The sequence below is a fragment of the Psittacula echo genome (genome assembly GCF_963264785.1).
Source record: "Psittacula echo genome assembly, chromosome: 2".
Taxonomy (NCBI): domain Eukaryota; kingdom Metazoa; phylum Chordata; class Aves; order Psittaciformes; family Psittacidae; genus Psittacula; species Psittacula echo.
The window spans coordinates 136486741-136512238 of NC_137737.1; the positions used below are offsets into that span (position 1 = coordinate 136486741).

At 42.9% G+C, this 25498-nt stretch overlaps 1 protein-coding gene across 1 annotated transcript in view; it reads left to right on the plus strand.

Moving 5' to 3' along the window:
* Positions 1–4670: 4670 nt before the first annotated feature.
* ESRP1 (epithelial splicing regulatory protein 1) overlaps positions 4671–25498 on the plus strand; it is a gene marked incomplete at both ends in the record, with an annotated part of 33419 nt that continues 12591 nt past the window's right edge. The window contains 13 exons of the mRNA XM_080611108.1: positions 4671–4802; positions 5006–5134; positions 6004–6117; positions 8405–8519; positions 15419–15517; positions 15635–15689; positions 17533–17643; positions 17732–17864; positions 17946–17988; positions 19056–19357; positions 20870–21088; positions 22990–23188; positions 24998–25166. Coding sequence (XP_080467234.1) covers positions 4671–4802; positions 5006–5134; positions 6004–6117; positions 8405–8519; positions 15419–15517; positions 15635–15689; positions 17533–17643; positions 17732–17864; positions 17946–17988; positions 19056–19357; positions 20870–21088; positions 22990–23188; positions 24998–25166 — 1820 coding nt within the window. The remainder of the gene's footprint in view (positions 4803–5005; positions 5135–6003; positions 6118–8404; positions 8520–15418; positions 15518–15634; positions 15690–17532; positions 17644–17731; positions 17865–17945; positions 17989–19055; positions 19358–20869; positions 21089–22989; positions 23189–24997; positions 25167–25498) is intronic.

Below are 25498 nucleotides of genomic sequence, written 5' to 3' on the forward strand. Positions count from 1 at the left end.
ACCTGAAGACTTTGCATCAGTTTAAACAAAGCTGTGGTTCCATACATCCATTTTCAGTGGTGAAACTAGTTCAGGACATTCCTGGCCCCACACCATGTGCTGGGGAGCTGGACCACAACGTGCAGCTCCACAACCAGTTTTACTGGCGCACATGAAGAGGTGTTTTGTAGCAGCGCAGGGAGACTCACTGGCTGAAATTGCTTTCAGATCCACTGAAAACATGGTACTGCCTCCTCCTGCTAGTTCAGCAGATGTAGTAAAATACTGCAAATCCCTTCATAGAAACACTTCAGAAGCTGAAAATCCGGGAGGCCCATTGGCCATACAAGATTTGCCTGTTTTCATTCTGCCCCAAGCTGGGAAACTCTCTCATCCTCCTGCATAAACAGATCTAAACTCCTGCAGTTAAACAGATATTTTTTTTTTAAAGTAGAAAACAAAACAAACAATCTGTATTTTGCTAAAGTAACACAAAGCCTTACAGCTGCAAATGACACTGCTTACTTCGGTTACTTTTATGGGCTCTTTGGAGACTTCTGGGCAAGAGCAGCTTTGCAGATCTAATACATGGGCATCATCACACATACAACTGCAGGAGAAGCACAGTCCCAGTCAGATGCTTCTCTCCTGAGACAACCTGCAACAGTATTGCAACAAGCTCAGCTAGTGCCAGTCCTTTCAGTAACTGGCAGGGGATTTCCAGCCCTGCATTTTTATCTGCAGTGACTCCCTTGCTGCCAGTAGCAGCTACAGCTCTGGATATGAGAAGAATCAGCTTTGCAAGATTAAATTTGGGTGGCTCTCAACACATCATTGATTTCAGCACATGGCTGGCCCCACAGGTCAGTGGTATTTCTTTGCTGCAAGGTAAACCAGAAGTGTTTGTCACACCCAGCTGACCAATTTCAAGGAACAACATTGGTATTGGCAGAGAGTTATTTATTGACTGATGGAAGTGGAGAGAACAGAATTTGGTTAGCAAAAGCAATTGAAGAGATTAAAAATAGTTGGTGGTAACCATTAACAAATTCCATCAAAATGATACAGCTCTGCTGATTCTCCTATTCCAGTTGTAAAAAGTTGATCATAGAATCATAGAATAGTTTGGGTTGAAAGAGACCTTCAAAGATCATCTAGCCCAACACCCCTGCAATGATCAGGGACATCTTCAACTAGATCAGGTTGCCCACAGCCACAGCCTGCCTGGTCTTGAATGTCTCCAGTATGGCACATCCACTATCTATCTGGGCAACCTGTGCCAGTATTTTATCACCCTCATTGTAAACAACTTCTTCCTCACATCCAGCCTGAATCTCCCCTCTTCTAGTTTAAAACCATCACCCCTCATCCTATCATGACAAGCCCTGCTAAAAGTCTCTCCCTGTCTTTGTAATACGCCCCTTCAGTAAGAACTGAAAGGCTGCAATAAGGTGTCCCTGGAGTCTTCTCTTCTGCAGGCTGAACAATCCCAAGTCTCCTAGCCTTCTTCTTAGGGGAAGTGCTCCAACCCCCTGATCATTTTTGTGGCCCTTCTCTGAACCCTCTCCAGCAGGTTCATATTCTGAAAGAAAACATGAGCACAGATGGCAAGAGTGGGATATAGGTGGGAGACCTGGCACAGACCAAAGGTCTGTGCAGGAAAGGATAATGGAGCTGTAGGTGGTACTGGGGTGAATTGGAGACCCTCCTATGGAGGAATAAAGCATGCTGGGAGACATGGAACTCACAGGAAAAAAATGGAGACAGCAAGATGTGCAAAGTCACAGGTTTCTTCAACATAAACTGGGAAGACACTTCAGGAATGTGGGGGAAATAAATAAGAGGGCCCACAGATCTCTTGCCATGGTCAGGGGGTGGTGTTAAAACCAACTCGGTGGCACAAAGGAATGTGTGAGTAGTTTCAGAAATGGCCTGAAACAAAGTTGCACAAAAGGACACATGGTGGGAAACCAGAACTAATACAAAAAGAGCAGAAAAATAGTTTAATGGAGATTAGCAAAGGGGATGGAAGTTAGGCAGACAGACAGCAGGTGGGAAACAGGAGTATCAGAGGAGAGAAATACAGCAACAAGGTGCTGGGAGGAGCCTTGAGAGGTCATCATGCCTCAAAATGCTCTAATATATTCCTGTAGGCAACAACACTGATGTCACCTGGAAGGTGACACCTCATGCAAAGACTGTGCTTAACCAGGCCTGGGATAATGAACGAACAGCCAGGGAGAAGCACCCAGCATGGGAGTACAAGAATGCCAGAGGCCTGGGCACCACAACCCAGGAACCTGACCAACTGGTGGATGTTGTCAGACCAGATACTGCAGGCATGAAAGAAAGAGGGTGGAATGGGAACTGTGACTGGAAAACAGACACTTTAGGAAATGTGTTACCCAAGAAAGAGAAAAATAAAAGGTAACAGCACTGCAGTAGCAATTAGTGGCAAACAGCTTCCACAATAAATAACTAAATAAGTAAAGACATAAAACCATGGATTTAATCAAGAACCCAAAAGGCGTAATGGGAATTGAAAATACTTTTAGGGTACAACTTAACCTGTGAAAGGAATTACTATGTGTCATGGCAGCCTGCTGTAGCAAAAGCTGGGGAGTCTGATGCTCCCAGACAGAGTCAGAACAGAATGAGACAATAAGGCGTAAGAGGGGAAAAATAAATGCATATGCCAGAGCACAACAAATCACAACTAAAGGAACAGGGACCCATCCAAAAATCGCTCTCACAAAGATGAGGGCTGCATCTCCAAAGCCAAGCAGGCTTTGGGAAGGAAGCCATCTGGAACGGATGATGACATTTCACTGGAAGATGACCATCCAACCAAGCAGGCACTGTCTGCCTGGCAGGCTCCAGGGTGGAGTCATTGCAGAACTGTACTCCTGGACTTCTTTACTAAAGTAGAAAATCTTTTTCAAGATGTTGCACTAAACTAAGACCTGAAAGGGAAACTGTGCAAAGAATTCCTCTATATCCTTGAATCCCAGGCTGGGCACAGGTCACAAAGCAAAAACTCCCTATGCAAGAACCAGCCCCACTTCTCAGGTATTGAGTACAGATTGGCTGCAGACCCACTTAGGACACATGTCCCAGTGCTCTGCTTCACCTGTTTTACTCAACACATCAGACAGTTAGAAGACAAACACTCAAAGAAAACCAGGCATTCTAATCCTCCAACAAATGGAGCACCTTTGGTTCTGTGTTTACCCCTCAAATTGCCGTGTCTGCTATCAGAGAATGCCATTTTTTAAATCTTATACCAGAAACGGGTGAAAATTACTCCAGCCACCCTGTGTCATGTGAAGACTGTCTGTTGAAGCACGTAAACAAAAGAGTTCAGTGGCAGTCACTGCAGAAAGCCCCACACTGCACTAGGGCAGGACCAGGGTTCCAGGCATTAGGGGATCCACACACACCTCTCCTCCCTTCCTGCTAAACCAACAACGCATATACACTAAGGAAATCTGTGTGCCTGCACCAGCACAAAGAATGGCGATGAAGGACAGCACAGTGTGCACAAGCATCTGAAGGAAAATTTAGAGAAGCAGCATCAGTATTAAGTTGGAAGGACAGAACCGGGGTCCTAAAAAAACTAAGTGTCCTACAGGATTTCCTTAGGGAAAGTTAGAGTGACTTCTTTAGCCTGCATTGACTGACCTTTCCAGTTATTTGTCATTAAAAAAAAAAAAAAAAACAGGTTTTGAGCAATACACATTTAAAACAGAAATTTCATAGTGAAAAAATGATCACCAGGAGAAGGCTGTTGTCACAAGGACCAGAATCACCACGGCTCATCGAGGGAAGGCTGTGACACAGGACTACATCGGCCGTGCCGAGGCGGCACAAAAGCTTCCGCGCCGCTGCCCTAAGCGTGATGGAGGAAAACGCCCCACCGCCGGCAGTCAGCCCCGCAGCACCAGTTCCTCCCGACGGCCCTCGACGGCCGCGCTCGCCTGGCGCCGAGGGCGGAGACTCGCCGGGGCGGCTGCGGGCGGCATAGTCGCCTCCCCTCCCCTTCCGTCCCGGCTGATGGAGCTGCGGACGAACCTGCTCTGCCCTCCCGCTACATGTCCCGACAAGAGCGGGCGGTCACGCCCGTGCCCGGTCCCCTACGCCGCCCCGTCGGTGCGGAGTGGCACCTTCCCGGGCAGTGCGCCCCGACGGCGTGAGGCGCAGCCCGGCAGGCTCCGGGCCGCTGTCGGTAGTTCCCGGGCGGCTGCGGACGGCACGTCCACAGTCCCGGCACCGCGCCGGGCGTCCCGCCTGCAATCACGGCACCCCACTCCGCCAACCGCCCCGCCGCGCTTGCCACGTCCCTTCTCGGCGGGGCCAATGGGCGGGCGGCGCCAGGTGTGTGCTACCTGCGCCACGTGGGGCGGGGGCTGGGCAGGTAGGGCCGCGGCCCCGCGCTGAAAAGCCCGCAGCCATTGCGCGCTTCCCATCGGTGCAGCCGGCGTGGGAGCGGCCGCCGCCCGCCCCGGGACAGTGAGGGGGGAGAGCGGCAGTGTGCGCCTCCCGCGCCGGCACCTGGGCAGCGAGGCCTGCGTCTCGCTTGGAAGGGCCTCGGGCAAGGAGAGTTTCTGGCCTCTTTCCCCCATTTTCTTTGCCTCTCCCCACCTTTCCCCGTTTCCCCCTTTTTTTATTCTTCCCACTGGCCCGGTGGCACCATGACGGCATCTCCTGACTACTTGGTGATCCTCTTCGTGACCACGTCGGGAAACAACGGGTCAAGGCTAGGCTCGGATGAGCGAGAGCTGCTCCAGCTCCTGTGGAAAGTGGTCGACCTGAGGAGTAAGGAGGTATTTTCCCGCGAGGGAGGGCACCCCGACCTGCTGCTCCCCTTGGCGCTGCCGTGCTGGGTACAGTCGGTGCGGCCCCAGCACTGGGCTGGCAGTGGGTCCCCCAGGCTGGAGCAGGCCCTGGTGGAGGGTAGGGGCCGGTGCTGCAGGTGGGGACCTCCGGGCCGGGGAGCTGACTCACCCACCCTCTGCTTTTTCTGGAGCTGGGGCACCTGCATGATGTGCTGGTCCGGCCTGACCACCTGGAGCTGACAGCTGAGTGCCAGGAGATCACCCAGGTGGATGTGGAGAGCCTGGCACTGGCTCCACCGCTGGAGCAGGCTTTGAGACAGGTGACACCCCATAACTGGCTGCTGGGTGCTGGTCTTCCTTGGGGGCTTCCTGGTGCGGTAGAGGCAGTGTTATCCATTTATCTCTTCTGCCATCACAGTTATTGGGGCAGCGTTGTCTGGCACAGGGGCACCACAGACATATGTGTGACAGGCAGCCTGGTCTATGGTGGGCTTTATGGGGATTTCCCCCTTGTGTTTTGCTCGTTCACTTTGGGAGGGAGTGAACACCAAGAGAGGAAGGTCAGGGTCAGGTATCTCTTTACCCTGGTCTCCTGCCATGCTGGACGCCGAGTCTCAGCTGAGGGTGAGCCCCAATTGGTGTTGAAAGAGGCCAAGTTTAGGTGCGCCTGAAAAGCCTGGGTGATGGCAGGCCTTGCTTAGGGTTGTGGTGGCTCATCAGTCCTGGAAAGGAAACAATGCTGAAGCCTCTATATAAATAGAGAAGTGTGCATGATTCTCATTGAGGAAAGGATGGAAAACCCATCTCCTTTTCAACATGCTTGAGTGCCCTGTCTGAAAGGCTTCTCTGCCATGGTGTTACTATAGCTCTCTGCAGCTGGCTTTATGTCTCCTTGCAGTGCTTTTGCAAATCCTTCTGGAAAAGGACTGAGGGTTTTCCTGTAATGTAGACTTGCCTCATTAGAAGTGGGGAATAGGGTCAATTTCCTTGTGAAAATAATATAATAAAAGTTATTATGTGTATAGATAGTAAGAAACAAATCTACAGAAATGAAAGGCTAGGCTTGTACAGAGAGGAATTCTAGCTCCATGTTCCTGCTGCCCTGGAATAATATGTCAACAGCAGATGACACTGCCTGGCACAGCCACTCTTGTCTTTTACATGTGTCTTTTGTTGTTCCTGCTTTCAGTTTAATCAGTCTGTGAGCAATGAATTGAACATTGGTGTAGGTACTTCGTTCTGTTTCTGTACTGATGGGCAGCTGCACATTAGGCAAGTTCTGCATCCTGAAGCTTCCAAGAAGGTATGTAGTTGTAGTTTCAGTTTGACTTTTAGTGTGCTTTATATGATTTCTTGCAAAATTGATCAATTTCTCTTTAGTATGAGAGTGCCTCCACACAACCATTGTACAAACATTGCTTGTGTGTTAATATGCTTACCATACTAAAGAGCTTGTCCATGGGAAAGGCACAGACAATGCCTTCTGCTTATGTGTTTAAGAAAGGAGCAATGCATTGACAGAGTACTTGTAGCTACAATGGGTTAATAAATGGGATGTGGAAGCATTGCCAAATAGTTAACCACTTTAATCATAAATTGTCTTTTGAAATGTTACATTCACCTTTAGCTTCAGCAACTTTCAATCTTTATGTAGTCAGTTGAAGCTGAGGGTGGTGCTCATATTTGTAAGGAGCTGAACAGCAGTTTGAGGCAGGCCATGAGTGATGACTAGTCCCATATTCTAGAGTTTTCTATGTCTTCAGAGTTGCCAAATTGCAAACAGTATTATGAGATCCTGCCTACTTTTCATTAGTGATAGGGTTGCAGCAATATGCCAAGTCTCTAGTCCTGAAATAACTGCTTCAATCATTCTGTGGTTTGCTATAGACATGTATTGCTTTGTTACTGAGCTGTTCTGCTCTTCTCATTGCAGCTGACCTCTGTGCCCATCAATTTGTTGTTTCACCTTTGAAGGGGCACTGCTGCAAGTCTGTGCTGTTACAGAACTGATATTGGATGAGCTTGGCTTTAATACTTCTTGGTGCTCTAAGTATTTATATCTTTGGTTTAGAAGAGAAACAGTGAGCATGATTCATAATGAATAGAGGATCCTTATATACATAACTTGTCTTGGGGTATAATGTGATAAAATGTGGAAACAGGCTTTTAACAGACTTTCTTCTCACTTGCAATGGTTATGTGGTTTATACAGTTAACCTTTTATGTGCATAACTTAACTGCAGGCAAAGAAGGGACAACTCCTATGATTATTTAAGTTTGTCTGGTGTCAGGGGTAAGCATACTTTTTCTGTATCATCACAGGGTCACTGATAGGAATCAAATCATCAAAATGTTCTGTTGCTGTTTTGTTAAGAATTATTCATTTGAAAGCTGCTCTGTGCTGCCTATAGGTTAAGTAAACCAGGTGCTTATGAGACCTGTAATAGTTCGTTGGTGAATTCTGAAGATGGAGTAGCAGGGTCACTGAAATCCAGATAGGCAGAAATAAATCACTAGACTTGTTGGATTATATTTCTCTTTTAAGATTGCCACTCTGAAGCAATCTAGCAGTTCATGGTGTTCGGAGAATGAATTGGCGTCAACTGCTCCAACTGAATGTCAGTGAAGTACAGAACTTGGTCACTTGTTGAGGAAGAAGAATAGCCATACTAAAACCAGGGCAGGAAATCTTGGCAAGCGCACTTCCATTTTCATAAGTTTGTCTTTAAAGAGTATCATTTGCCTAATGCATCTGCCTGTATGCTAACATGCTCTTAAAGCAGAACTTGTTTCAGGCTTATTTCTTGGAGCTCCCTAAATGTACTTTCACGTATCTTGTCATTCTGTTAGAATGCCAAGATGCTAAGTAGCTGTTAAGTCACAGAAAGCCCCTGCTTTTGGTCTGGAAAGATATTTCAGGTAACAAACAGCCAAGTGGAATACAAAATATTGTGCCTGTAGAGAAGCTCTGGCTTCATATGCTGCAATTAAAGCAGTTACCATGCCTAGACTGACAACCTCTGTGCCATATCAAGCCCTCATCTACACACAGTTGGCTTTTATCCTAGTTTTGGTTGGGGTTTTTGTGTGTTGTTTTTTGGGTTTTGGTTTTAGTTTTGGTTTAAGGAATAAGTTTTTAAAGTGTGATTATTCTTTGAAAACTCAGACTTGTCTATAAACCAAAACATCTTCTGCTAGTCTTGCAAAATTTACTTGGCTCTATAAACTGAACTGTGTGCCCTCTGGCTTTTTACAGTTAAAATTGGAATCAAGAATTGATGATAAATGTTGCAATAGCAAGCATTTGCTCTCCTATGTATATATTGGATTTGAAGCACTAGTAATAATAGCAAACGTTTCTCTGGCAGTGAAAAAGCACATTTCCCTTTTTAAACCACATACAGAAAGCTGCTTAAGCAAAAAAAAGTTCATAAACATACTTGGGTGGCTAAGAAGAGCTATATGAGTTTCTCTGTAGCAAAGACTGTGTTTCATACCCATATAAGCAACTTGTTATAAAGTTTTAGTATCTAAAGACAAAGTAGATTAAGATTACCCAGGTTGACAGCAGTAACTTTGTCCTTTTACAGAATATCTTGCTGCCTGAATGCTTCTACTCCTTTTTTGACTTGCGTAAGGAGTTCAAGAAGTGTTGCCCTGGCTCACCTGATGTTAGCAAACTGGATGTTGCAGCCATGATAGAATGTATCCTTTTAACAGTGATGGTGTCTACTGTTCTTACAGCTTTGCCTGAATTTTAGGACAGAGATGGGTGAGTAATGCTTGCAACACATGTTCAAGAGTGGTATAACTTTAATGAGTGACTCTGAGCTGTACTGAGCTTTCTCACAAAGATAAAGATAAAAACATACAAGAATGCATGCTCCCATGGGGGGAAGTCCTGTATTTCTTCTTGATTTCTGTATGTTTTCTTTACTACGTGCGTAGTTTTGTCTGTAAACTTCACAGTTTAGTGCATCTGGCACTTTGTTCATATGGCCAATATGAATCCTAATATTTAAGTTGTGAGGTTGATTGTCCCATCAGTTAGATTTTTAAGTAAGAATGACTGTCTTAATTTTTAGGAAGGGGACCAGCTATTCTTGTTGTGAACCTCTTTGATTCGGGAGTGAACCTAAGGCAGGGAATGTGATTGGCACATTATGTAGGTGTGGGTTTTCTTGGTGCTTAACCATAAGGTTGAATACTGGAGGCTATCTGCTCTGCTTTGCCATGTGCAAATTAAGATTAATCTCCCCTAGTGAAGGGGTAGAAATCACTTCTTCCCCTACTCTGAAGCAAAGCAGTACACTTAGTGTAGGAGTGTGAATTCTTATGTAAAAAAGCAAAATAAATGCTTTTGTTGCATAGTCTAGAAGCTGGAGGCTTCTGAAAGTTTTGGTCAAAAACTTACTGCATTGTTCAGGGATGCTTTGATATGAGCAGGTCTATTAAAGACAATGAGCTACTTCAGCTGTTTTGGAGAGATGCCTTTGCTTTCTGTTTGTGTGTATGTCTTGGTACTGTGGAACTAGTAATACAACTGTAGCACCTGGAGCACTGTTGGTCAGCTAAGGCACTGTGACAGTGCCTGCTGAGACGGGGCAGACCACCTTATGTTACCTGACTGTCAGGAAGCCCCTGAAGAGTCAGTACCATCTGAGGGTGGGTTTGGCCCCTGCTAATGTTGCTTGAGGCCTGGTCAGTCTATCCGAGCATGCTCAGCTTAAGTGTGAATTCTGTGTCCGATATGCTTCTTAAGGTATATAAACCTAAATTGCTCTATTCTGGTTTATCTTAGTCTTTGTGGTTTGGTTTGTTGTGTAACTGCTGATTTGTAACTGATGTTCTCATCTGTAAACTTGCCATGTTTATGCAACATGACTGAAATTAACTGTGCCTGCCCTGTATCTCTTGAGAGTGTTGGAGGTGGAGGATGCAGAGACCAAAAAGGTAAAATAACTTTTTATTTCCTTTTATTGACAAATATGGTAATTTCATTTCTCCTCACCTTGCGGAAATCTGCCGACTTCATCTCCTTGCTGTCAGAAGTGGTAGAAGTTAATTGCACTTGGAGAGTCTGGACATGCATGTAGTGCTTGGGATTAAAAAAATAATTGCTGAAGCAGGTGCTAAGTGCAAAGACTAGTTCAAACAGTTTTGTGCAGAGGTTTGGTTTTTTTCATCTAAGCTGCTTTCCTCCTGAGACAGTTACGTAGCAAAGAGACTGTCTAAATGAAAAGTAACTTGGATTTGAAGCAGATATGCTGGGGTGAGGACACAAAAACAAATGGAGTAGGTTGGAATGAAGTTGCAGATTCATGTGTAGAATCTGACTAAGCTCTTCTATTCTTGTAGAAAGCGCATATTTTCCACCCCATAGCTAAAGGGACTGTGTGAGGGAAGTTTTCCATGATTTGTGCCACACAAACTATACTGGGCCAGGTTTGTTGGTTTTCTTAGTGGGTATAGAAGGTTTTTGTCTATGGGTAGTGTACTGACTAGAGATGCAGAAAACCTGCATTTAGAGACTGGTAGTAGTGGAATGGTCCTGGAGCACATCCATTCATGTACTTACAACATCTCCATTTACCTGAAAGTAAAATGGTTGTAATCAGTAAACAGAAGCTTGCATGATGTGAAAGTTAGGGGAAAGCTGGGTATTATTGTACAGTCATTTAAATTATTAGTAGTAGTCAAAAAGCTTTTCTTTTGATGGGTATCATTTGATTAAACAGATTACAAACAAATGGAGAATGTGCTCCCAACAGTAGGGTAGATAACTGCTGACTGTGCAGTCATTCAGGATGTATAATCCAGTGTATAACACACTGCATAGTTGTTGCTTGGTTATGTATTTCTTGTGGACAAGGCAAGCACAGTCTTGAAAAATAGCATAGAGATATTAAACCAACTAATCAGCTGGGTTATTCTTCCTTTAGAAGATTCTTTTTGGAACTTACTGTTTCAGTGAACTGCTTGATACTCTGTACAGCAAGGAAACGATTCCAAATCCAAGAGCTCAGGTGAAAGCTTTACATCACCTCTCCCTGAGAAACTATACATTTCTTGAGCAAACACCCACTGATTTATTTTAATTAAAGGTAAGGAAATGTTTAAAATGCCATGGAATATGAGGGACTGAGGAAGAACTGATGCTAGTTGTAACTTATCTCTGAGTGCAACTGCTACCTAACTTATGGTCCCGAAACAGGTTTTAGGGTAGGAATCAGTCTTCTGGCAGACTTAGTGTTGTGTAAGAGTAGCAACAGCAGAACAATTACAAGAAATTTAAAGTAACCAAAAACGGGAGAGAAGCGATCATGTTCCTGCAGAGAGGAACTCAGGGCCATTGAAATCTTCTTTCTTTCCCCCTACCATGTGTAAGTATACAGAAGGAGCAGGGTTGTTCTTGCACCCTCTGTACCTCCCATACTTGCTGCACTTCTTGATTTGCAAAGCTTGCTGAGCCAGTTTTCACCCTGTGAGTGCCTTCAGGGTGGAGTGAACAAAGCTTGCATGACTATTCATATTAGATCTGCAGAAGACTCATCCTTTGCCTCAAGATTGGGTGTGCAGAAGCTATTAAATGGCAAATAGCTCATGCTTCCTCCAGTGCATGGTTTGCTCCACTTGCTTCTGAACTGCATTTCTGAGGATAACTCTTTACTAGGAACGTCTACTGGATGCTGTCAGTAGAAATACAAGCATACTTCAGACCAGCCTGCTTAATGTGCTGTATACAATCTGGATACTGCAACACTGAAAACTGGTTTTGTAGGCTTTTTTGACTTTTTTGGTTTGGCTTGGTTTGTTTGGTTTTTTTGTGTGGGTTTTGTTTAGTTTGGATTTTTTTTGTTTTGTTTTTAACTTGGCTGTCCTGAAAACAGTGATGTGGAGCAGTTATAACCAATAGTATACAAGTGGCAATAAAAATCTTGCTACTGGGTATTACATGAGAATCTTGCATATTGCTATTAGTATTTCCTGTACCCAGGAACTGAGTAATATCAGATTACATTTATGCAAACTTCATTTTAAAAGATATAATCTTCTGCCTGAAGAGACTTAAAAACAGAACAAAGGGGGAAGAGGATCAGTGTAGAACACAATTGCAAGACTAGTTCATGTTGTGTCATCTCAAAGCGAAATTAGTTTTTCAGTATTTCTTTTGGCATAGTTAAAGGAGTTTCTCAACTGAGAAATGGAAGAGACAGTGGGAGGGAAGAAGTTATGGGAGGCACTGGCAGTGGGTGAAGCCGTGGTGATGAATCTAAGGAAATAACATAGAAATTTCTTCCATATTATGTAGGCCACCTTGATGTAGAATATGTTTCTCCCTGTCCCCTTTACTAACTTGCTGAGTGCTGCAGGAGGTGGTGGTGCTGCTATGCAGTAAGAAGTTGTTCCTTTTTTCCCATCCTGCCTTGTTGTTTGGGAGTGTCTTTTGCCCATTGCTTCATTTAGATTATATGTGTGCATGCTATTGCATATAGTAGCTTTAGACAGCCAAGTCTGGTTTTTAACACTTCTTCATATGTGACCTTGGATTTAGCCACTTTCCAATTGTTCAGGAGAGGCAACTTTCAAATATCACTGTGTGCCTGCAAACACACGCGTGCACGCACACACACATGCGGTCTCTTATCCCTTCACAGAGCAAGGGGTGGATTTTAAAAAGACTATTCTACTAACAGCTTTTCCTCAAGTGCCCATGATTTCTAGTGTCTCTGTCCATGGCTGTCCATTAGACTTCAGGTTTTCACTTGGTTAATGTTACTGTTAGCACGCTCCTCACATGTGCAGAAAGCTATCAGTTTCTTCTCCAGTCTTGCCTAGAAGCCTTGCTTCTAGCTAATCAGAGGCAGAGGTGTGCGCAATTTTCATTCCCGCTAATGTTCACCATGTTGTTCCCCCCTTTGATTGTGTTTATATTAATCTAGAGTTCCTTGGCACAACTGACTCTGTCTGAACACCTGGTACTGACTTCTGTTGGCACTAGGTGAGTTTTAGGAACTAGACCTCCTGTTGATTGGTATTTGAAGTTAAAATATTTTCTGATGAAAATGGATGTGGGGTGAGGGAGTTTGTTTTCTTTGTGTGATAGCCTTGCTTCAAATTCCTAGTGCCTTCACAATGCGGAATTTTCTCTCGGGCAGCTGATCACTTGTAGGGATCTTTGGCTCTGCAAAAAGGAAATACTAAAATGCCTAGAGTTTTGACAGCACAGTCTAACAGCCAAGTGCATGTATGTGTACATGCATGCGTGTCCTCAGCTGTAATAGCTATTGAAACTCCTGCCCAATTTCTCTTGACTTTGACAAAGATGACAATTCAAAAATCTTAGTAAAAATTGGTCAGGCAAGATCAGGGTTTCAATACCTGTGCCTTCAGCAGCTTCTGGTTCCATGGATGTGCAGCACAGCCTGAGCAAGCACAGAGCTGTTAGATTCTGCAGGGGAAAGGGTGTCAGGAAAAGAAGCACTCCTCAGCTCCAATACACTGTGCCCAGAAACATCTGTGTGGTACTGATTAGGCACCCTCTCTGTGAGGGAGTCTGATTAGTTTTCTTTTCAACCCCTATTCAACAGGGGACAGGGGAGGCATGAGCTTGAGTGTACTGTTTAGGAAGAGATACTGCAATAAAGTTGTTTTGAATGTCTTTTTGTTGCCACAGATACTAATAGTCTCAGAAACTGTGCTTTGGGGTTGTTGCATGTGGTTCAAGATTTTTAGCTTGGTTTTCTTTTTCTTTAAGAAAACCAGTCACTGAGTAGTTCTCACTACTTTACTCCGAAGAAAGTATGTGGAGGGAGGGTAATGGCTATGGCTAGGAAACTGTCTTGAGTCATGCAGCTGGAGGGGGAGGGGTCACTGATTTGTTTTCTGCCTTTTTTTGTTGGGTTTTTAGTTTTGTTTTTAACTATGATGATTCATTTAAACTGCCAATGTTCTTGTAAGACTAAGCACCATCCTCTCACCTTACAGACTCCAATGCCCACTTAAAACCAACAAAGCTTCAAAGTGTATTGTGTTGGCACAGCAGCTTTCCTTTACTTGCTGTGGAAGAGGAATTAATGAATTCATTTGAAATTATTTTTCATCTCATGACAAGATACCAGTTAAACTTCGAAAACAACAATGTTTTGTAGAAGTGACTTGCAGTTAACCCACAAATAATAGGAAAGATTTTTATTTCACAATCAGACTTGTGCTGCCCCCCGTTGAAGAGATGATACAGCAAAGCTGGTGTGTGGCGTCTCTTTCTGACACCTTCTGTTCCCTGCCCTGCATGTAGGCATCTGCCAACTCAAAATGTGCTCAGCTCTAGGTGGAAAAAAGCAAGGTTTTCTTTATTTAAGAGGACTGAGAGCCAGCTTTTGAGCACCACAATGCAGACTCTTGAGCATTTGCAATGTGTCCCATGTAGTTTTTTTGAAGATGTGGGCAAATAATTGGTGCATTTGACTATTTTGAATGTCTTGCATTACTGTACTGCCATGCCAGGATAGGTCTTGTTTAAGAAACTTTCACTTTTGCTCTGAAGTCATGATGTAAAGTAATGAAAGGAGCCAAAAACCCAAGTAATTTCCCAAGACTGTTTTATATTTCATTACTTGTTCTGTTCTTGGGTTGCTTGTTTGGGGTTTTTTTTTGCTAGGATTTTTGGCTGGTTTGTATTTTGTTGTCTTGGGTTCTTTAACCCTACACTCATCAAAGGAGATGTGAGTGAATAAAACCCTCTTAAAAACTTCATTTATAAGTGATGGAACAGAGTTGTGAGTAATCTTACAGTCCTGTAGCCTGGTGTTAGAGAGGGGCAAGTGTGACAGGAGGCAGGATAAACTGTTTACAGTTGCGTGAAACAAAGTGGTATCAGACTCCCTTTATTAACGGGGTTTTATCAAGTCATTCTACAGCCTCTTTCCAGAACAGAACACTTCCTGCTCTCTATTGGCAGGGAGCTTATCCTTGCTATCATCTTCCAAAATCCTTCAGATCAAAGAACATATGTGTTGTGGGACTCCGTTTTGTCTCTTGGTTATCTACAATGGCATACACTTATCATATTCTCAAAATGCTTCTGTCTAACAGCACTAAACTTGGGTTGTATTTTCTAATAGGCAAGATTTAGACCAAGTGCCATTTGTGAATTTGGTCAAAGAAGTAAGCTATTTATTCTGTTTTGGGATTTGCTTTTTCAGAAAGCATGTAGCATATTCTGTTTCTGGAGCTCTTAGTTGATGGTTTGCTTCTCCTTCTTCAAATTAGAGGTTAAAGATCTTAATTAAAGAGGAGAGTACTCAAATCTCTTGATGCAAAACTATCTGTCAAACATACATAATTCATAAGTATATTAAATATATATGTCCTTATTATGGGGTCTCATGTCCTCAGACACTTTCTGGAGTGACCTTGCACTCCCACAGGTGGCAGTAGCTAGAGGCCAAGACAGAACAGCTAATGTATCCCAGCAAGAAAATGGATTAAAGATTTCCCCTGAGAAGTGACTTACCATCAAGGGTAACATGAAAGCTTGTTGCCCTAACAGGAAGCCAATTAGAAATCTCTCTGGTGATGATTGACTTAACTCCAGCATAAAGATTTAAATCTTGACAAGAACAGTCCAGCATTTCCCTATGGAGCCTCTCAAGTTGAAGATATGGGGAATATTATTTTAACACTAATATCTGAACCATACAGTAAGTGATTGTTGTGAACAAGGTGGTGGGTTGTTTTTTTTTTTTCTTGCTTGTTTGGTTTTACTGCCTGTCCTGTATGCTGAGGAAAAAGAAAATAACTTGTGCTGTATTTCATAGATCACCGATTTTCAGATCCAGAAAGAGTAAGCTACAAGTTTGAAAGTGGGCCGTGGTAAGTGCTTTCTCTCTCTTCTTGCTGTGTGCGCATACCCTACCTGTCTGTCCCTCACCCCGTCCGTCATCCATCCCTGTCCCTCCCATTCTAAGATACAGCTTGGATAAACTGCACTTCACTGTATTCCTAACTTGCAAATAACTGTTACCATTATTTTATTTATCTTGCCACTGCTGTGGGAATCGATTAGGTGCTTTAAGTGGGGAAAGGAACAGATAATCTATGATGAGATGCATGCCAGTTTTCTTGCTACACTCGATGTTGCCTGTTAACTGCTGGTCGTTCTGGGTCCTGCTAGTAAATGCTTATAATGGGTGTTAAGTGTGCTATTAACAGAGAAGTAAGCATTTTTGCAGAGTAACCCTGTTGGTACCAACTCTACAATTCTTCCTGCAATTTGCTTCACAGTTACTGAATATGCATCATGCTTGCTTTTTTTTTTTTTTTTTTTTAATAGGGAAGAAACATTTCCATAAGGATACTGTACTACCAGTGAATTGCTTAAGCTATGATTGTCTTCTTCCTGAATAGATTTTAAACCTAAAGTGTTACGTGCTTTTGATTACTGTTTTGGCGGGGGTTTTGGGGGGTTTGTTTTGTTTTTCTGTAATTATACTTCTATGTGTGATTACAGATTTTTCTTAATGGTTTGCTGGGTACTCCCTTGATGGTATTGCTTGTACTCCTGTCTTGCATGAGTATTTACTTCCCTTTTCCACGTTAAGAAACTATCATCATGGTAGATGATGCTGGTGCATCCAAGCCAAAAAAAGCAAGAAAAGAATACAACAATATTGACAGAAAGTATCCAGTGAGATTAGCTCAGAGTTTGTTTTACCATGGCCATAAGCTTTTCCCCTTTCAATAACAAAATCCTGGGGTGAGGTAGAAGATTCCCATTTTATTTTTGATAGTGAGAAGTACAGAATTAGGAGGTGAGAGGGAACAGCTTGAGACAGACACCTACAGAAAGGCCACCTGAGATATTAAAATGAGAGAGAAACATGACCCTCCTGTAACGAGGTGTACCACAGCCTTTTTGTGCAAAAAAAGTCCTCTGCTGCTAACAAGACTTGATCTGCTTAATCAATCATATAGTCTCTTCTGTGCAAAAACATGTCCTTGCAATAGCCAGAAAGGCAGCCTTGGGTAGCTGTGAGCATATTGTTATACATGTTACTTTTAACAAGTAACAGAACAAAAGAGGCTGTGGTAATGACCAATTAAACATGGCTTTCTGTGGCTGAGCTATTCCCATGCTAAGCAGCCAGTGTAGCCTGTAGCTATATTAGTCTCTAGTAGCAAGGTGACGGCTAAACGAGCTATGTTAAGGCTAAACTCTTTGGGCAGGAGTCTTCTGTGTGCTCAGTATAACCCTGAACAGATTTGGTCTTGGCTTGTAACTGGCTCTTAAACGTGATTACAGTACAAAAAATAAGCATTGACCTCAGTTACATCTAACTGATCTGTTTCAATTTCCACCTAGCTGAGATTAGAATAGCAAGTGCTTTATTTTGTACCAGTAGCCCTGTTCAGACAATGGAGAAGCACAAACCATTGGTGTGTCAGGAGTAAATTGTGAACATGATCAAAGAAATGAGAGCTCTAGGAGCAAATGTGGTGAAGCAGGAAAGGGGAGGTGAAAAAGGACCAGATGCTTCCTGAGGAGAAACACATGCAGTGGCTTTGGATGGTGGTGGCACTTAGCCATTGCTGCCCTGGCAGTGCCATCCAATAGATGTGGAACAGGGACTGAAGCATAGGTGACAAACAGGGAGAGTGTTGCCTGTCAGATACTAAAGGTAGATGTCTCTGCATTACTCCCTCTTTGTGTCTGCAGCAGCAAGATGGAACTTGTGGATGACAATGCTGTTATCCGAGCAAGAGGACTGCCATGGCAGTCATCTGACCAGGACATAGCAAGATTCTTCAAAGGCCTGAATATTGCCAAGTTAGTAACCAAGAATTTACTTAAGCATTTATAGTGCTTCGTCTGTGTTGGTCATAGAGTTTTCTCACTCTTGATTTAAATCTTGCAGGGGAGGTGCTGCTGTCTGCCTTAATGCCCAAGGTAGGAGGAATGGGGAGGCTCTTGTGAGGTTCGTAAGTGAAGAGCATAGAGATCTAGCACTACAAAGGCACAAGCATCACATGGGAAATCGATACATTGAGGTGTGTGACACTGGCTTTGAAGTCCTGTTTGTAACAGGAGTGCAAAAAGCATGCCAGTTACATTCTCTTTTCTTTCTTTAGGTATACAAGGCAACAGGTGAAGACTTCCTTAAAATTGCAGGAGGTAATTTTTAGTGGGTAGGAATGACAGTGGGCTCCATCAGCATCTGCAGTGTTGGGCTGTAAACTGCCCTGATTAGATACGGGTTTTCATTTTCTTTCTTTAAACAAGTAGCTATCTGGTATGTTGATTACTATGTACTCTGCTAGCAGCAGTCTAAGGCATTCTGTGATTTATCTGTCCATCTTTCTCTTCCATATTCCTTCCATTTTCAAGCAGCTTATCAAATAAGGATTTGATCAGGCAAGATGATGACCTTGGATATGAACTTAATTTGGTAGCTCATCTTAACTGAAGGAACCTAAATGTTATTGATTACTAAAAACCAAAGCTAGAGTATTTTTGAAAAACAATAACTGCTGTTGCTGTGGAGATTTGCATGTAAAAGCAAACAGATATCACAGTGTAAATAACAAGGGTGTGCCTGGCACAACCAAACTTCTTTGGAGAATGAGCTGGGTGTAAGTGAAAGGACCCATATTAAGATGTGAAGCTGGTTAGCAGCTAGCTTTGGTTAGGGTAGTATTATAAATATACACGTCAGAGGTCTTCTCCTAGAGATGCTGAAAGTGGAACTAGCAGACTTTGACAGTTTTATTGGGATAGGATGAAATTCCTGGGCATGTTTTCAACACGCCCTTCCAGCTTTCTTTCCCAGCACAGTGGTCTGGGTACTTGGCTACTATATATTATGGTTTTAGAGCATGATAAAGGTATTCATAAGTTAGAAAGGCAAGGTGCATGACAGCAGAGGTAGGGCCCATGTGAAAGGTTCACAGGCTGTGCTTTCCTTGAGCTCTGAACTTTAAGTAGTTTTTATTTTCCCCTTGAATAAGGATGAATCTCTTCAAAATGGAGTAACATTGTTAGACTTTAATGGGAAATGTCCTATACAATATTTCTAGTTTATTAAAAAGGGGTGAGGAGGGGTGTTAATTACTTTGGAAGCAAATATTGTTCTACCTGCTGTGTTCTGTCTTTGGGGAGGAGGTAGCTATGCCAGACTTGCTTATCATGATCTTTTATGACCACATAGACTTAAGTGCTTCTGTATATTTTTTTTGTTAAAGGTACTTCCAATGAGGTTGCACAGTTCTTGTCAAAAGAAAACCAAGTGATTGTCAGGATGCGAGGTCTTCCTTTCAATGTTACAACAGAAGAAGTGCTGACATTCTTTGGCCAACACTGCCCTGTAACAGGAGGAAAGGAGGGAGTCTTGTTTGTCACATACCCTGATAGCAGGCCAACAGGGGATGCCTTTGTATTGTTTGCTTGTGAGGAATATGCACAAAATGCACTGAAAAAGCATAAGGACTTGCTGGGGAAAAGGTACATTGAACTCTTCAGGAGCACTGCAGCAGAAGTTCAGCAGGTGGGTGTAAATATTGCAAACATTGGTTTCTTGTAATCCAAATTCTTACACTGGCATACAGTAGTGGAAGCAAATACTACTTGGCCATGACTTGAAAGCTTTCTTTTCCTTCTCTCACTCTTGACTCTTGCTGGAAGAAGCACTGTCTGAATTTCCATGAAGCTTTGCTCCTTCTAAATGTAAGACTTCATGGCATGTGGATATTCTCAGTCATACATGTGTGTGCATACACATACGCATGCATACAAACCTGTGGGGTTTTGGCATTCGATAGCCTTGCAAACAGCAGTTACAGCAGAAAGTTTATGTAGGTCTAGTGCTTTACGCTACAGATACTGAATTTGAGTCCAATGATGTTCTATTCAGGAAGAAAGTTAGCAACAAATCTTGATCTAAAAGACTTATATTTACTCACTGACACAGAAAAACAAAGCCTTTTGATGTAGTTGTCTTCAGGGCAATGTATCTGAAGAGTCTTACAAGTTGCCTCTAAGGGCAGTTCTTGGCCATCTTCTGCCACCACTGGCTGTCTAGCAGAGGGTGGCAGGACTTTGTGCAACTGGGATTGAAGAGTGCCCCCTCTTGCATTAACATGGCTTTATGGACCATTAGATTTAGTTATGCTGTCAGGGTAAGAAAGTAGGGCTGAGAGGATTTTCTCTGAAGATTTGTAGAGCTGCAGTTGATGTCACAAACTTCTAAATGTGATTCTAAAAGGTCTCATCTGTAATGCAAATACAGTCAAGCAGTAGCCATGTCCTTGTAACCAGGTGATGGCACAGCACTGTTCCCCCAGATATGTAGAGATTTCAGTGCCTTGTTTGAAGGGTGACATTTGATGATGAGAAGGCATAGTTGCAGCACTCATCGTGTTCTTCTCAACTGCTCTCATTTCTTTGCTTAACTATATAAATGTGCATGAACTTTAATCTTGCTCAGAGTCAAAGGCTAGTGACTAGTTAGTGAACTCTTGACCAGGCCAGGCTTTTACTGTTAAAATAGTAAGAAAAAATGTCAAAGCGTGACTGTGACTCAGTACTACCACCTACGTTACTTGATGAACTATTTCATCTCAAGGCAGGGCTGTTTAGTAGTGATACAGCTTCTAGTTCCCAGACTTTCCTAAAGTTTTATTGAGGAGTTATTCTGAGTAGAAGTGTCACCATGACTGTACATAGTAGAATTACTTTTTTTGCTATTTTCCCAATAAAAATGCTGTAGAAAGACAGGTTTCATGCTCTAAGAAGTTTTCTGAGAGTTGCATAACATTTTTAGTAAATTTTTCAAAGCAAAATTATGTTTTTTAAGAAAAAAAAAGCCTAAATATTTACTTTTAAACATCTGAATTCTAAGCACTGCTTTTGTGGTTTAAGCCCAGAATCTAGCTCACTTATTTTTCTTGAAATACTGTCCAGAGTGGAAACACATGGCACTGGTGTTATGTTCAGTTCCTCTGAGTTGAAGGATAAGTAAGGAATCTTTCTGTAACCTCTGTTTTTCTGGCTTGCACAGGTGCTGAACAGGTACTCTTCCACGCCTCTCATTCCTCTCCCAACACCTCCTATTCTTCCAGTATTACCTCAACAATTTGTGCCTCCCACTAATGTCAGAGACTGCATACGTTTGCGTGGTCTTCCCTATGCTGCTACTATAAGGGACATCCTGGAGTTCTTGGGGGAGTTTTCTACAGATATTAGGACCCATGGAGTTCACATGGTACTAAATCACCAGGTAGGCACTAAGTTTCTGGCCACTTTGTGCCAATTACTCTGTGTGTATGAACAGAGTCCTTCTGATGGTTACAATAGAGAAGCACCTTTTGAGATTGACACTAGAGGCATTAATTGGCCTCTAGCTCTCCTCTGAAAGTACTGGCAATAGATGTGTTTGCTTATTTGAACCCTGCTGTGCCAGCTGTTGCATTTGCTCTAGAGCAGTTTCTGTTACTGAGACTCAGGTGCTTAAAGCTAAGCCACAGTCCTGGAGGGATTTGTGCTCCCAGAGCAGCAGCTGTGATCCTGCACTGCAGGAGGCTGGAACTGAAGAGTCCTGCTCAACAACATGCATAATTCTTGTACCAGGCAAGAAGTATCTTCAAAACAAGTGTGGACAAGGTTAGCTCTCAAAGGAGGGGTTTGCACCTGCCTTGCTGAACAATATGCTTTGGGTACATTTGAGGACAACTGTGACTGTGTGGCCTTTTTAGACAGGGTTTCCTATGGCATAAGTCAACATGAAACCTAGGGTTTCCTGAACTGTGTGCTTGCTTTCTTTAAACAGTTGCAGCTATGCACCAAGATTAACAGCTCATTGACACCTGTAAACAGTCACATCTTTGCCATTGTTTTCTGGAAGTAGCTCCTACCAAAACTTTTTAGATAGAGGATTGTGCATTGTTGTCATCCCCTTCATTTGCAGTCTTGTGGCTTCAGGGGGAGGAGACTGCAGCTCCTTTAACTCTGAAGATGCCCTGAGTGGTTCCACTGATTACACTGATCATTGTGATGTAAAAGTGGTTCTTCTAAATGGTTTTGGTTGACACGAAGCTTAAAGTGAAACTACAAAATAATTCCTTGTCCTGGAGTAAGGCTTCTGGGCTTTGAGGGTGTGGGGAGGGAGAAGACACTATAGCTATTCCAGTACCTTGATTTAAAGTGATTCCTGTGTCTGAGGACTGATGTAGCCAAGGTTGGAAAATCTGAGGAATGTGCAGGGCTGGGAGAGGCTAAGAAAAGATGCAGATGTTACAGCACAAGTAATGGTTTACAGTAGTGTCAGCCCTTGCCAACAGTCAAGAAAGAACCTTGAAGACACTGGTGTATGTATGTAGTCCTGAGGGCTGTCTGCTGACCCGGCCCAAAGCTGTCAGATTTATTTTTCCTCCAGATACTGTTTTTGCCTGATGAGTAGTTTTATCTTTCTGCATGCTCCCACCATTCCTGGTTTCAACCATATAATCATGAATAGCTGTGCAAAGGATGGTGATAAAGTTGTTCTCCCCTCTGAAACTAGAAGAACTGACCTAGAACTTCAATTAGAGCTGTCCAACTCTAGTTTTGGCTACTTCAAGTCAGAAGCTGCATGTTGCTAAAATTACTCTTCCCAGTTGCGTATCCTACTCATCTACAGCTAACGTAAGGGTGTCATGTTTGTTGGTTTTTCTCTGAGCTATCATACAAAACCTGAGGCTAGTACCCTTCTAAAACATCCTAGCCTTAATGAAAAATATTTAATATTTGGCACTTGCCTGTATTTATCTTTGAATTTTAAAAATCCCAGGTAATAAATGTGGATTAAATCTTCCAATTCTGCATAGTTATTAAACTGGTAAGAGCAGATCTCGAAGCACCCGAATATCCCTGAACTATAGTCTCTGCCATAGATGTTCTTATTTTTTTAAACGTAGAAGTAACAACAGTTTAATTGAAACAGCTAAATGAATACAGTCAAGTTAGCACAAGTGGGAAGAACTTTAGGGAAGAGAGCTTAAACATGCTGATGGGCGCTTGTGCTGGCTAATCGACTTGGAAATGGATATATTTATGGTTGAAGAGACTTTTTTAACAACACAAATTCCTGCTATTCTGCTACTTTATGGGAGAAACATTTCCTATTTTCTGGCCTGTTTGTAGGGACGTCCCTCGGGAGATGCTTTTATTCAGATGAAATCTGCAGACCGAGCTTTTCTGGCTGCACAGAAGTGTCATAAGAAGACTATGAAGGACAGATATGTTGAAGTCTTTCAATGTTCTACTGAGGAGATGAACTTTGTATTAATGGGGGGCACTTTAAATCGAAATGGCTTGTCCCCACCACCATGTAAGTTACCATGTAAGTTTTGCATGGGTCTTGCCAATGTGCTACGCTGTGTGCGGGTAGGTGTTGGAGCTGCTTTGTTGACTCTGATTCTGGTTCTTTGAAAGGAATGTCGGGGGGGGCATTAAAATAAGATCTTTTCATCTTGAATCATCAGCAGCTTGCAACCATTATTTTTCCCTTTGGTTGTGAATTACTATGACTGAAGAACTACTTTAAACTTATTCTTGCTTTTCCAGTGGCAAACTTCCCTTCCCCTCCCTGAAACTTAACTTGGCCAGTGTGAGCCGTGACTCTGAGAAGTAATTTGTAAGCCCTGCTTAGGCTTTAGAACTTAAAGAACTGTTTCCTATGTACACTGATTCATATTTACATTTTTCATCATAGTGAACATGTCAAGTACAAGCCCTTCCCCTTTCACTTCCAAAACTTAGTTTATGAAAACATTGGTAATGTTTCCCTTTGGGAATTAACTATAAATGTTCTGCCTATTGAACCACTGCTGGCTGAACTCTTCCGTTGCTTTTTGCTGTTTGTACGAAATTGAGATTGCCCATGTGCTACACATAGCTTTGGCCTCAGAGAACTGCAGAAATTGCATTTCATGTGAAACTATACTCCTCAGAGCTACTAGGATGAACATGGACTTCTAGACAAAGGTCTGGGGGAAATGCTTTAAGAGCTTAAGGGCTAATTTACTAAGCATATGTGCCATATAAATCTGAGCCTATGGGAAAAATAATACTTTGCTTCCAAAATCATAAATGGCAAGGTAGTAGGAGCTTTCTGTCTGTCTCCATGCAAATGTGTTACTGTTCTTGGTGGCTTTTTAAGAAGTGTCCTCAATCCTAGTCAGAGGTGCCAATAAGGCAGCAAACTTCTTGGGTGTGGTTCCTTTTGAGTCTGAATAGACCTTCAGCTAATCCTTGGGAGATGGTTTCCAGGTGACCAGCTCTTTTCTTTCAATGCAAGTATCCTTCTGAGCAGGGATGTGCAGTATGTAGTCCTGTATGTGACAGTTGTTCCAGACAGGTTGGAAGCTTCTCCTGGGATAGGTTCTTGAGCAGAGTCTCAAACTTTGGGAACTCTCAGGTGGCAGTGTTCCCACTTTCAACTACAAATGCAAGCAATGTGTTCCTCAGAGAAGCCCTTCCACCTCTGTACCTGGCCCATCCCCCAATGCAGAGAGGGTCTGACTACCACTTAAAGGAAAATCTCTATTTTTGCTATTCAGGGTTATCTGAAGCTTTTATATGTTCACTTTCATGATAACTGTGGTGGGAGAAAGAAGGAAGAAAAGGAAAAGAGTGGCAAAGGAGGTGGGCTAACAGTGAGAATTCATTTAAGGTCTCATGTCTTGTTGAAAACTCAGTGTTAACACTTGAGGCTGCAAAGCCACAACTTTTCTCACTCTGCTGTTGGTTAATTGAAGGCAGAGATGTTTGGGGAATAGGGAGCGTTGGGATGAAAAGGTGCCCTCTGCTCTGGGGAATGTTAGGTAGATCTTTAGCATAGAGGTTTCCTTCTTACAGTTCTTGATTGGAGATTTCATAAAATCTGAGCCTAGACAAGAAAAACTGGCCTTCTCTTCAGAAAGAGACCCTATTCACAGAGCAAGAGGTATACTAGTGATTTTGCTGGGGGCTGGGCACAACACTTGTAGTCAAGCTCATGTTGGTAGCTCAGATTTATTTTCTGTGATGAGCAAGAGAATGAGAACCTTGTGAAGGCTCCCTACATACTGCAGAGTTGTTCAGCTGATGAAGACCATATATATGCTGGAATTCAAAAGATCCTAATTTCTTTTCCATTTATTCCCTTTAGGCCTTTCACCCCCTTCCTACTCCTTTCCAGCTCCCACTGCAGTTGTGCCAACAGAAGCTGCTCTGTATCAGCCATCTATGCTTCTGAACCCACGAACACTCCAGCCCTCCACAGCGTACTACCCTGCTGGGGCTCAGCTCTTCATGAACTACACAGCGTACTACCCCAGGTAAAGCAGAGGAGAAACCAAGCAGGAACAAAGAAGTCTTTTTTGCAGCAAATGCACAAAGCTCACAAAAGAACATTGTCTGCCATGCTAAAGGCTTGTGCTACCAGGAGCAGCTTGTTCAGTATCTTGTTCAGGGAAACAATTTCAGGATATCTAGGGACTTCCTAAGCTTTAGAGTATTTCAGGTAGTAATAATTTTTTTTTTTAACAAGTCACACAGTTACATTGGGATTTTTTTTTGTTGCTGTTTTGTTTTGTTTTCACCTAACATGCGTCTTAAACTTGTTACTTTGCATTGTTGTGCCGTCAGTGGGAAATGGTGTGTGGATAGG